The sequence below is a fragment of the Suncus etruscus genome, chromosome 20, assembly GCF_024139225.1.
Source record: "Suncus etruscus isolate mSunEtr1 chromosome 20, mSunEtr1.pri.cur, whole genome shotgun sequence".
NCBI lineage: Eukaryota > Metazoa > Chordata > Mammalia > Eulipotyphla > Soricidae > Suncus > Suncus etruscus.
Window position 1 is genome coordinate 32,629,395 of NC_064867.1, and position 13,684 is coordinate 32,643,078.

At 43.8% G+C, this 13,684-nt stretch overlaps 1 protein-coding gene across 2 annotated transcripts in view; it reads right to left on the reverse strand.

Moving 5' to 3' along the window:
- The window catches only part of IFT122 (intraflagellar transport 122), a 70,777-nt gene extending 58,010 nt beyond the window's left edge, over nucleotides 1-12,767 (reverse strand). For both annotated transcript variants that reach the window (XM_049766255.1, XM_049766256.1), the window contains exon 1: nucleotides 12,665-12,767. In XM_049766255.1, the coding sequence (XP_049622212.1) occupies nucleotides 12,665-12,705 (41 nt within the window). In that variant the 5' untranslated portion in view covers nucleotides 12,706-12,767. The remainder of the gene's footprint in view (nucleotides 1-12,664) is intronic.
- Nucleotides 12,768-13,684: the final 917 nt, after the last annotated feature.

Consider the following 13,684-nt stretch of genomic DNA (forward strand, 5'->3'; position numbering starts at 1 on the left):
CTGAGAAGATGGGGAAGGGGTAGTAAGTCCACATTTTCACATTCCAGAGATCTCTGGAAAAACTAGTCATCTCATAGTATTGCTATTTCCAATTACCAGTTCTACTGACCGCCTCTCAGGTGCTAACACTAACAGAGACAAGAGAGGTGGTAGTGTTAAATAAACCATGATCCCTTCCTGCCCTAAAGGAAATTATCGCCAGTTAGAGAAAAGGTCTGACTGACATACATTCATGAAGAACCATCTGAAGTCAGGGTTTGTCACAGTTTCGTATCTCTTAGGGTTGAGGGTGAACCTTTCAATGGAAGTCACTAGTTTAACTGGTAGTATTTTGTTTTTGTTTTCTTTGTAGTATATACAATGGTAGTCACTTAAAATTATATGAGATACAAAGACCAGGCTTTTGGAGATACGTCAAAACATTCCAAGGAGGAAGTTTTTTTATAAGTCCTTAAATAATAAATAAGTCCTTATTTAGGGAGGGTCAGAGAGAGCTTCCTGGGACTGGATGGGGATAACTCAGTGGTTGAGGGCCCTGTAGTTCCAACTTTAAGTTGAGAATTCACCACCAAGTGCCCCACATGCACTGAGCACAGCCCTGGCAGATCTGATGTCTGTGACTCCCCAGGGTCACTCCTGATCTCAGCTTCAATAAAGCAGGTGTGTGTGAGCATAGCTAAAGGTGTCTACAACTGTCTATGTAGACACCAACGACAGGAATGTGCGACTCCTGATCATCACAGAATAATGATGAAGGGAGGGAGGTAAAATACTCATAAAGAAAACTTTTGGGGCTCAAGCAATAGGATAGTGTGTAGAGTACTTGCCTTCTACATGGCCAACCCAGATTCAATTCCCCAGCATCCTATATGGTCTATATGGTCACTCGAGCATTGCCACGAGTCATTCCAGAGTGTAGGCAGAGCCAGAAATAACCCTTGCACACTGAGGGGTGTGGCACAAAAACAAAACAAAACAAAACACTCTCTCCCCTCCAAAACAAAAACAAAAACAAACTCTGGATGAAGGCTGGAGTACAACTGGTTTGCCTTACATAACAGCAACCCAGGTTTTCTAATCTTCAGCACCCTATATGGTTTTCTGAGACTGCAAGGAATAAGCACTGAGCACTGCTGGTGTGGCCCAAAATACAAAAGAAAGAAAATAAGAGAAAAAAAAAAAAAAAAAAGGCAGGACCTTTAAGACATGGGAGCATGGGAGGGAGTAGATGTTGTATTTCATACAGAGAAAACAGTGCAAGCTAGGGCAGTGGGGGGTAGACATAATCAAATCTGACCAAAACATTTGATTGTGTGTATGGCAGCAGAAGGAGATAGATAAGGCTGGAAAAGCAGACCAGAAACAGCTCTATTACAAAGGTTCTTGAATGCCCCGGGCAGAGCTGCTCATTAATTCTGAGAATCTAATAAGAAAGAACATGTCAGACTGTACCGCACCAGACTGCAGGACTTAACAAGACACCAAGGCACCTAATCTCTTGTCAGCCATCCATCCAGCACAAATACCACACCAAGCACTGCCAATGTACCAATCGAGCCCCCCCTCACCTGAAAACTGGAGGGAGGAATTATGATTTGATCACGTAACCAGGACACCATAGTCAAGGTTAAGTACTGCATCTAACAAGATTAGCTACCCTGCCTTTCACTCTGCTCCCTTTAATCACAGAAGCCACTGCTAAGTACATTTATTGTATATGCTCAGCACAGTAATCATTTACATACTTTAAAATAAAAATCCACAGGTTGTGATATCACCCTACATGCCAGGTTTCTAACCCCTTAGGTGGACGGGCTGAAGAAGTTGGGTAACAGCAAAAAAATAAAACACAAACTCAGTCAGGAAAGTCAGGAAGTCAGTGGCTTTTTACAGTGACTTCTCATGACTTCTTCCTCATGAGCCAAAACTCACTTTTTTTATTATTATTATTATTATATCAATACCCAACCACCAGGAGGGAAGAGGTTGAGAATAAGACAAAAGTACCTATCCAGTGGGTTTTACATATCAAAGGAAGAGATTTAAGGAAGGAGAATGTTGGGAAAACACCCTTGTTTGCAGTTGATAGCTGGGTATCATCTTACAACATATTGATGCAATCCTCACAGCAGGCTGTCATCAGGAAACTATAGCACAGAGAAATAATATAATGTACATCCAACAGACTGCCACTGAGTAGAGGTGCCAGAACTCAAACCCAGGCAATCTGGTTCTGAAGCCCATTCTTAACATTCACTGTGCTTGGGAACCTGCTTTCCAATTTTTATTTTCATATGTCAAGGTAGACAAAGTAATAATCACTTCCATGCCTCAATGATAATCACAAAAAATCTCACCTAACTCAATGCATTCTTCTTCTTTTTCGGTTTTTGGTTATTGGGTCACATCCGGCAGTGCTCAGGGATTCATCCTGGCTCTACGCTCAGAAATCATCCCTGGCAGGCTCTGGGGACCATATGGGATGCCAGGATTTGAACCACCGTCCTTCTGCATGCAAGGCAAATGCCCTACTTCCATGCTATCTCTCCTGCCCCCAATGCATTCATTATGAAAGATTTCTGAGTATTACTCCACTGACCTTAAAAACTTTCTTTAGGGGCCGGAGAGATAACATAGAGGTAGGGCGTTTGCCTTGCATGCAAAGAATGGTGGTTCAAATCCCAGCATCCTATGTGGTCCCCCAAGCCTGCCAGGAACCATTTCTGAGCGTAGAGCCAGGAGTAACCCCTGAGTGCTGATGGGTGTGACTCCCCCCCTCAAAAAAAAGAATTCTTAGATCATATGAAAGTTCAATTCTTAGTTTTAGGAAGCATCCATATTATTTTCCAAAAGGACTGAAACAATCAACTTTTCCAAAAATTCAGTGAATGAGAATGAATTTTCCCCTACATCCACAACAGCACTGATTGTTTACATTGTGATGTGCGTCAGTCTCACTGGTGTGAGATGCTTGTTTTGATTTGCATTTCTCTGATAAATGATGTGGAACATATTTTCATGTACTTTTTAGTCATCTGTATTTCTTCTTTGAGGATGTTTCTGTTCCTCTCTCCCCAACAACCCAGTTTTGATGGAGTTGGTTTTTATTTTTTATTTTTATTTTTGTTTTGGTGATGGTGGTTGGTGGTGGTGGTGGAGTTTTTGTTTTCTTTTGTTGTAAAGTTCTAACAAATGCTTTATATATCTTTAATAAGGAGTGGTAGGCAAATATCATTTCTCCTCTGTGGGATATCTTTTTCTTCTTATCATTGTTTTTCAGTGTAAAAACATCTTAATTCGATGCAGTTCCACTTTTCTATTTTTGTTTGGCCAATGGTACTTGATCACTGAGAAACTTCTAGATTCAGTATCATAATGTACTCTACCCATGTTTTCCCCATATAATATATAGTTTCAGGTCTGATATGGAGGTCTTTAATCCACTTTAATGACTATGGTCTGAAAATCTGTCCTTACTCAAGTACCACAATATTTGGAAAGGAAGGAAGGAAGGAAGGAAGGAAGGAAGGAAGGAAGGAAGGAAGGAAGGAAGGAAGGAAGGAAGGAAGGAAGGAAGGGAAGGAGGGAGGGAAGGAGGGAGGGAGAGGGAAGGAGGGAGAGAGGGAGGGAAGGAAGGAGGGAGGGAGGGAAGGAAGAAGGGAGGGAAGAAAAGGAGGGAGGAGTGAAGGAAGGAGGAAGGGAGGGAGGGAAGGAGGAAGGGAGGGAGGGAGGGAAGGAAGGAAGGAGGGAGGGAGGAAGGGAAGGAAGGAGGAAGGGACGAAGGGAGGGAGGGAAGGAAGGAAGGAGGGAGGGAGGGAGGGAAGGAAGGAGGGAGGGAGGAAGGGAAGGAAGGAGGAAGGGAGGAAGGGAGGGAGGGAAGGAAGGAAGGAGGGAGGGAGGAAGGAGGGAGGGAGGGAAGGGAGGGAGGGAAAGAAGGAAGGAGGGAGGGAGGAAGGAAGGAAGGAAGGGAGGGAGGGAGGGAGGGAGGGAGGGAGGGAGGAAGAAAGGAAGGAAGGAAGGAAGGAAGGAAGGAAGGAAGGAAGGAAGGAAGGAAGGAAGGAAGGAAGGAAGGGAGGAAGGAATCTGAATAATAGTCTAGCTATTGGGTAGAATATTCTTGGTGAGGTGTTCGTATCATTGAGCATTTTAATTATATCCCCCATGTTTTCCTAGCCCATAACATCTCAGTTGATAGAGTTAATGTGAATCTCAAGGAAACTCCTTTGTATGTAATTTCCTCCTATGAACTTGCTGCTTTCAATATTCAACATCTATCTTTGGCATTATGATTTGTATGATTGCATGATTCTTATGATTTGTATGATTTTGGCATTATGATTTGTATGATTGTATGATTCTTATGATTTGTATCAGAGTATTTTTACTAGCGTCCATTTTTACTAGGCTTCCTGAATATGGATGTCTGAACTTTTTTTTTTTTTTTTTTTTTTTTTTTTGGTTTTTGGGCCACACCCGGCGATGCTCAGGGGTTACTCCTGGCTGTCTGCTCAGAAATAGCTCCTGAAAGGCACGGGGAACCATATGGGACACCGGGATTCGAACCAACCACCTTTGGTCCTGGATCGGCTGCTTGCAAGGCAAACGCCACTGTGCTATCTCTCCGGGCCCGATGTCTGAACTTCTTAACTCTGGGAACATCTCATTTTATTTCTTAGTCTAGTTATTTCCTGAGTACTGCTTCCTGTTCTCTTGGGACTCAAATAAGTCTTATATTGTTCCTCTTAATCTCATCATATAGTTCTCTAGTTGTTCATTCATTTTTAGACTTTTCCATCTTCAATATTTTATTAGAGGTTTCCTGTATTGCCTCTTGTAGGTCACAGATTTTATCCTCAGCTACTCTTACTGAAGGTTTTGTGTTTTGTGTTTTTTTGTTTGTTTGAGGGCCACACCCAGCAGTGTTCAGGGATTACTCCTGGCTCTGTGCTCAGAAACTACTCCTGGCAGGCTCGGGGAGGGGGGACATATGGAATGGTGGAGATCCAATTTGTGCTGGCCACATGCAAGGCAAATTCTCTACCTGCTGTGCTATTGCTCTGGCCCCTATTTTTTATTTTTTAATTTTCCCTACTTAATCCTTTGTTTCTTTCAATTCTGATTATAATTTTCTTACTTCTGAACTGATGTTCTCTTGTCCCTGTACCATTCTTTCTTTGAGCTCACTAAGCATTCTCAGCAGTATATCCCTAAGGTCCTTTTCTAGTTGGTTTGTTTTTATAACCAAAAGTGCTTAGGGCTTACTCCTGGTTCTGTGCTCAGGGATTCCTACTGTTGGGACTCAGAATTATATGGGATGCTGGAAATCAATCCCAGGTCTGCTGCGTGCAAGGCAAGCATCCTACTGGCATTTCTATTTCTCTAGTCTCTAAAGTACTGTTGTGAGAGGTTATATAGTATTGGTTAGGTCTTCTAGGTTATTACCTTCAGTTATAAAGTTTGGTGCATTTCTAAGCAGTTTCCCATTCTGTCTATTGCCAAGTAGGGGTAAAATTTTATAATTCAACACCCTTCCAGACAGAGTTCTCTGAGTGATTCAATTGAATATTACTTTCTTCTCAGCCAGACAGATGTAAATCACATATATAATTTCTATCAGGGTTTGGAGATAAGAAGAGACAGGTGGGTGATGGGTAGCCATAGAATTGAATAAGTGAGTTGGTGGGTTTTCTACGCAAAGGTGGTACATCTCACCTATAGAGGGATGGTCCCCTTAGGTTTCCAGAGGTGGGGAGCAATAGATAGGTGGATCAGTGGCCACAAGGCAAGAACAGGCTGGGTGAGTGGGGCTTCCAGAAAGAGGCTGTATCTCTCATTAGGTGTTCAGAGGCAAGGACAGATATTGGGTGGGGGGCTACCAGCAATGGGGCATGAAAGACTAGGCCTAAATACACTCTTGTCATTTATACAGTAAACACTCTTCAAGATAAAAAAAAAAGGGGGGGGGGAAAGAAAGAGAAATGACTGCATTTTGCTCTGCTGGAATATGTCTCCTGGACCCTGACAGGCCTCCTAGAGGCTGAAGCAAGCAAGACAATGGTTTTGGTTTGCTTTGAAGAACCCTGTGGTGAAAGCAAAGATAACTTCTAAAAAAAAGTCTACTTCTGTTCTATTTACAAGTTGTGGGAAAAGCATGAGATAATGGCTTGACTGGGCAGTCTCAGCTACTGGGGAATCATTTCAGGATAAGAATTCAAACAACCTAAAGTCCTGCCCTCCTCCCAAACACAGATGGCTTTGACTAAAGTGACTGTGAGATCAAGGCACTGATTGAAAGATATGAAGAATGCTTCTCTTTTATCTCTAAAAATGCTAGATACAAAAATCTTTTGGGTAATTGATGATGTTAGAAATTAACTAGCTGTCTTCTCTAAGGACTATTCTTTTTGTGAAAGTAATTTGCCTACATCTAAGACCAGGCCTATGAAGAAGGGTGAGTTACCCAAAAAAAATCTGTTGACTGTTCCTCACACGAGTTCTCAATATGGTTTGGAATAACCTCTTTAACATGTCTTTTAAATTCTGAATTCACTTTGACAGTGAAGACTATTTCAGTCAACAACAGTCATACACAACTTGAGGGCAGTGATTTTTTTTTTTTATAATTATGGATCCACAAGAATGGTACATTCCTTGTCTTATAATGAATAGATGCAGCAAATCAACAAATTTGAACCCCTTGAACATTAATTACATTGCTGAATCATAGAAACTCAGAATGAGAAAGACCCTAGACCCTAAAACCAGAGCTGGCCCTCCAGCCCCTTCTGTAGAGATCCCAGGCTGGTGAGCACTCTCACCTAACTGCCTACACTACAAACAATATGCCTGGCTTTTGCCAACCTTGCATCGCTCCCAAGTAAGACTTGTCAGGCAAGTCTTGCTTTCTTCACTGGCAAATGAGTCTACAATTCCAACTTCATATATTGGCAATGTTTAAATAGGGTAACACATATAAACACTCCCCAGCTAAATATATATATATATATACTCATATAAAATGAATATTATATATAATAATGAATATTTATATATAAAATGAATACTCATTATAACGGAAGGTTATATAACTCATTATAACGGAATATAACTCAATATAACTTATCATAATGGAAGGTTAGGGAATTCACTGACCTGCCTGGAATAAGGAAGATCCATAATAAGCACCAAAAAGGAAATTGTGGTTTAAATAAACCTGGCAGGGTATCTTTCAGGGAGGGTTCAGAGATGAATAAAAGGGAATTTGGCAAAGGGCTTTGGGTAGGAAAATGAAACTTTTAGCTACAACTAATGACTGAACAGAGGGGCAGGAGAGTACAGCAGGTAAGTACTTGCCTTGGACATGGTTGACCCCAGTTTCCCACATGGTCCCATGAACTTGCCTGGGGTGATTCCTGAGATCAAAGCTTTGGGTAACCCCTGAGCACTACTGAGTGTGACCCCCACCAAAAAAAAAAAAAAAATGAACAGAGCATAAACTTAAATATTAATATGGCTTGGGTTCCAGAATCACCCAGCTAAAAATGCTCAATTTGATAAGGATGGCTTTTAGAATCACCTAGATTTTTGAGGAGCAGAGAAGCAGTTGATTATAATAGCAGGACTTGAGAGCCTTCTATTGATCAATAAAGTTTAGAGTTGATGCAAAATGGCAATTGGGGACAAGCAGGTTCAGTGGTGGAAGACTACTTTCAGACATCTGGAATTTATTTCTCAAGCTCTATTTTTCATAATTTTTAGTTTTGCCATTAGGACCGATGGTCTAGACTAGTCTAGCTTCTTAATCTATAAATGGCAACTCCACATGAGATCATGTAACTGAATGTGGATAGGGTTAAATGGGGGAATCACAAAATATACTCAAATTTTGTTTGGGGGCAAAAGATAGTTCAGTGATTATGCGCCTAACCCAAGTTCAATATCCAGCACAAGCACACAAGCATATGCCCCATAGGCATAACAGATACAGTCCAGGAGGCCTTCAAAGCATCAGCATCAGCAGAGGTGACCCTGGAAGCCACCAAGCATCTCTAGGGTGACCTTTTTTTTTTTTTTTTTTTTTTTTTGGTTTTTCGGGCCACACCCGTTTGATGCTCAGGGGTTACTCCTGGCTAAGCACTCAGAAATTGCCCCTGGCTTGGAGGGACCATATGGGACACCAGGGGATCAAACCGTGGTCCTTTCCTTGGCTAGCGCTTGCAAGGCAGACACCTTACCTCTAGCGCCACCTTGCCGGCCCCATCTCTAGGGTTACCTTGATAGACCCTGCTACCGTAAGATCTAAGCAACACTACATACTTGGGTTCTAGCATCAAATCATCACCTCAATTAGCTAAGTATTGCCAGAAGTAGTCCTTGGACTCTGGGTATCACCTGGGAATGTACCCTGAAAAAAAAAGCTTGAGGAACCAAATAGGACACTTGTCTTACTTGTGCCTTACACGTTTGAACCTGAGTTCAAACCCCAACACTGTATATCGTCTCCTAAAACCCATCAGAAGTTATTCCTGAATGTAGAACTGGAAGTAAGCCCTGAGCATAGCCAGGTATGATCCAAAGACAAAACAAAACAAAATTCTCAAGTGAAAAGGGGGTACAAGTGGAAAAGTTTAAGCAGCTCTCATTTAGCGAGCCTCTATGATCCTAATTATAGTCATTTTCTTTTGTTTTTATTTTGGGGTCATACCTGGTGGTACTAAGGAGTTACAACTGGCGCTGGACTTAGAAATTACTCCTGGCAAAGCAAACACCCTACCTGCTATGCTATCACTCCAGAAGTCTTCTTATTTACTTGTTTGTTTTTTGAATTTTGCCTATACTGCTCAAGGCTTATTCCTAGCTCTGCAGTCAGGATTCAGGATTCTCTCCTGGCAGTGTTTGGGAAACAATATGCTATGCTAGGGACTAAACCAGGATTGGCCACGTGCAAGATAAACACTTTAACCTCTGGACTATCTCTCCAGCCTGGTCCCTGTTCTAATAAGCTATTTCAAACTTTTAATGGGCCAACAACCAAATAACTAATCTTTATTCATCATTCATTAACTTATTCATTAATTCATGAATACACATATAGATCATAACAATCACTGGTTTTATTAAACTCTGCAATAATTAGAAAGTAAGAAATAGGGGCCGGGTAGGTGGCGCTGGAGGTAAGGTGTCTGCCTTGCAAGCGCTAGCCAAGGAAGGACCGCGGTTCGATCCCCCGGCGTCCCATATGGTCCCCCCGAAGCCAGGGGCGATTTCTGAGCACATAGCCAGGAGTAACCCCTGAGCGTCAAACGGGTGTGGCCCAAAAACAAAAAAAAAAAAAAAAAAAAAAAAGAAAGTAAGAAATAGAGGGATTTGTTTGTTTATTTTTGGGCCACACCCGGTGACACTCGGGGTTACTCCTGGCTATGCACTCAGAAATCGCTTTTGGCTAGGGCCGGAAACATAGCATGGAGGTAGGGCATTTGCCTTGCATGCAGAAGGATGGTGGTTCGAATCCTGGCATCCCATAGGGTCCCATCGAGCCTGCCAGGAGCGATTTCTGAGTGTAGAGCCAGGAGTAACCTCTGAGCGCTGCCAGGTGTGACCCCAAAACAAACAAAAACGAAATCACTCCTGTCTTAGGGGATCATATGGGATGCCAGGGATCGAAATGAGGTCCATCCCGGATCAGCCACGTGCAAGGAAAACATCCTAAGTGCTGCACTATCGCTCCGGTCCAGAAACAGAGTTTTTAAGGGGTTGAAAAACTCGAGGATAAACAGATTCAAAAATAACTCATACACTAGACAGATTCTACGAAGCACAAGAGAAGAATGAGCAAAATTCTGTGCCATGGGTTAAAAACTGGGTGCAAAGCAGTCTGTACTTGGCCAGCAAATGTTTGGTTTGGCCAATAAAATCAAAACACATGGTGTTTGATTTTATATTTTGAGATTAGGCGCCAACATTCTGAAATTAAAACACTTCATATTAAAAATCCAGATTCCAAGCTTCTGGTGAAAGTAGGAAGATCAGAACACCAGGCCAAATTCCGACATGGGGGTAATTGGCAGGAAGTGAGTAGCAGCTGCCCCTTATAGGAATCTAGGAATTGCATGAGCTCTGCAACTGGCTAGGCTCACCATCACTCTGTTACTCTGACAGTGACACCTAACATGCGCTTGGCAGTTGTATAAGGGCCTTGTACTGTGTGAACTTAAAAGTTAGAGATAGAGAGACGGGGTGGGGGAGAGAGGAGAGAGAGAGAAACAGTTTTTGCCAGAAGGGAGGGAGGGAGGGAGGGAAGGAGGGAAAAAGGGAGGGAGGAAGGAAGGAAGGAGAAAATGAAGGAAGGAAGGATAGAAGGAAGGAAAGAAGAAAGAAAGAAAGAAAGAAAGAAAGAAAGAAAGAAAGAAAGAAAGAAAGAAAGAAAGAAAGAAAGAAAGAAAGAAAGAAAGAAAGAAAGAAAGAAAGAAAGAAAGAAAGAAAGAAAGAGAAATCAAATGCAAATAAACATTTTCTGTGTCCCCTTTACGTGGCCCATCTGTCTCCTGTATTCAAGTTTGCTGCCTCAGTCATGAGGAAGGAAATGCACAAGTCAAGAGCATTGGCTGTGGAGTGAAGAAGACCTAGGCATAAAGGTTAGATACCATGCGACCAGTGCAATTATTTACCCTCTCTGTGCTTCAATGCCCTGCATGTAAAATAGAGGCAATTAGGGCTGCTATAGATTGACAATGAGCGAAAAGGTATAACATTCTCAACGAGTGCCAACACTTACTGTTGGCTATTACTAGTGCAAAGTACAAAAGAGATAGCTAGCAACTCTGAAGGCATCCTTAAAGCCTTAAAGGGCATTTGGGATTTCAATGTGAGGTGAACACTGAAAATGGATGTAGAGATATTAAAGGAAAAACAGCAAGAACAAGTATCCTTACCCAGTAGTGTAAACAAAACCGAAGAGACCTTCTAAGTCAGGCTGAAAACTTTCCACGAAGTATTTTAAAGTGTACCACTGTGTGATGGATATTTTGGGGTGCACTATTCCTAGATATATACCAGACTGATTTAGGGAGTGGAAGAAATAAGTTCCTATTCCAACTTCTTGCTCCAAAAATCCTTTTCCCCCTAGGTTCATAGGTTCATAGACATAGTGTAACTATGAGATAGTAAACTGAGGACTGGAGAAATAGTACAAGGGCTAAGTAAGGCCTTGCATGTGAACCAAACTCTGTTCAATCCCAAAGGCCCAATCAGTGTTGAAAGTGACCTGTAAGCAGAATCAAGAGTAAGCTCCCACGGGTGAGGAAAATAAAGAGTAAGCTCCCAGTGGCAAGAGAGATAGCACAGCAGTAAGGCATTTGCCTTGCACACAGCCAACCCAGGACAGACCTGCGTTTGATTCCAGGCATCCCATATGGCCCCCCTGAGCCTGCCAGGAGCGACTTCTGAGCGGGGAGGGGGGAGAGGAGGAAAAGGAGAGAGGGGGAGGAGAGAGAGAGAGAGAGAGAGAGAGAGAGAGAGACAGAGAGAGACAGAGAGAGACAGAGACAGAGACAGAGAGAGAGAGAGGAGAGAGAGAGGAGAGAGAGAGGAGAGAGAGAGGAGAGAGAGAGAGAGAGAGAGAGAGAGAGAGAGAGAGAGAGAGAGAGAGAGAGAGAGAGAGAGATGAAATGGGGCTTTAAATCCAGGAGAGTCAAGCTTTGTTGCTCTTCATCTTGAGTACAGACTAAGTCCTGATGCACTAAATCTCCAATTTTATTTTTTTATTTTTATTCATATCCAAGAGCTTACTCTTGGTTCTGCTTACAGGTCACTTTTAGCAGTGATTAGGGGTCATGTTTGGCCTCTGGGATTAAACAGAGATTGTGGGGGAGTTGTTTGTTTTTTTGTTTTTTGGGGGGCAACACATGGTAATGCCACCCCCAGCAATGCATAGGGCTTACTCGGAGCTCTGAGTTCAGGCATCACTCCTGGCAGTGGTTGGGGGAAACCATGCATGTGTGGTACAGGGGTTTGAATCCGGGTCAGCTGCATGCAAGGCAAGAATCCTCCAAAGCTAAACTATATAGCCCAGGCTCCTCCAGTTCCATGCTGGAGGCAGGAGGCAGGAGAATCTTCCACTTTCTAAGGCGCCTGGGCTAATCATTGGATCATTGACTGCCTTGATTTCTTCTCCCTATACCTTGTCAGCTCCAACATTGAACCTCAAGTGCTGCATGTGGGTTGTCACCTACGGAATTAGAAAGATCCTTGGATGAAAAGTCACAATGGAGTGGAAAGAAGAGACACGATTTCCAAGGCAACGTCCAGGAAAAGGGAGAGTCTCTATTTTGGAAGCACTGGGCATCAAGGGGGTGGGTAGGATGTGGCAGATTGGGAAGACAGGGCCAAGACTGTGATCACCACTGGAGATCACCTTGACAAGCCACTCCATCGCATAAGGGACCTCCCATCACCCCTTCTCCAAGCCTCAGTTTCCCCATTGGCAACCCCATTGGGTGAGAGTGGGAAAGCCATTGCATGCAAGTGGCTGGGAGTTGAGGATGCAACATCACTGCTAGACCAGGCCAGGCTAGGGCCATGGCAACCATTGGGATCTCCACCCAAGCTCCAGCCATAACCTCCCAGACTCAGCCACCCGCTCCTCCCGACCCGCCAGGGTCCTCACCACTGCTCCACTTTATCTCTCCATGTCAACACGGCCCTCATGGCGGCTTCCCCTCCACTTCCGGTCCCACCTCTGGGCTCCAACTTGGGCTACCTTGCTACCCAGGGCAACGCACATGCGCAGTGTGACCGTCTCCACTGCGTATGCCCGGCAGAGCCCGTTCCCATTAGAGCATGCGCGCGCATCCTAAAGACCTTCTACTGCGCATGTCAAAGAAGAGAAGGTCGCCCAGCTCTCAAGCGTCCTGAAACCCGAACTGCGGCTGCGCACAGGGGTGCACGCGATTGGTTGAAACGCGAAGTTGCCTCTACCTGAAATTGGTCAGGTGCATTGTGGGAAAAACTACTGAGCCTGAAATTGACGTGCTAAGAAATCTAACTCTTGGGGCTAGAGAGATAGCATGGAGCTAGGGCGTTTGCCTTGCATGCAGAAGGACGGTGGTTCGAATCCCGGCAGCTCATATGATTCCCTCGAGCCTGGCAGGAGCGATTTCTGAGCGTAAAACCAGGAGTATAACCTCTGAGCCAGGCTGCCCGGTGTAAACACCCCCTAAAAAGGAAGTCTGAATTTTGTTTACAGTCTTGCAAATTTGGGGTTCAACCTAGCACAGTAAACTGAGCCTTTTTTTTTTTTTTTTTTTTTTTTACTCCACTACAAGACCTGAGCCTCAGACCTCCAAAGTAGGGCACTTGCTGCTGCAGCTGGAGCACTCTTACAGGGTGCCACTGGGATGGAGAGCCCTAACCTAGGGGGCTGCCACACTGTCGCCGCTGCCTCCTCCAGTGATCGCCAAGCATCTGATCGGCCTTACGATCTTAGGCAAGTTCTGTTCCCTTTCGGGTCTCAGTTCTGTTACCTATGGCAGAGGGATTGAGCCTTTTTGACCTATTCTGTTGATGGAGATCTGGAGGCCCACAGCATCCATCAGTAGAGAATTCTTCCAGGGAGGCAACTAAGGGTACTCCCCACTTTCTTTCCTGATCTATCTGGAAGCTGGGAGGATCAGGGAGATTCTGGGGT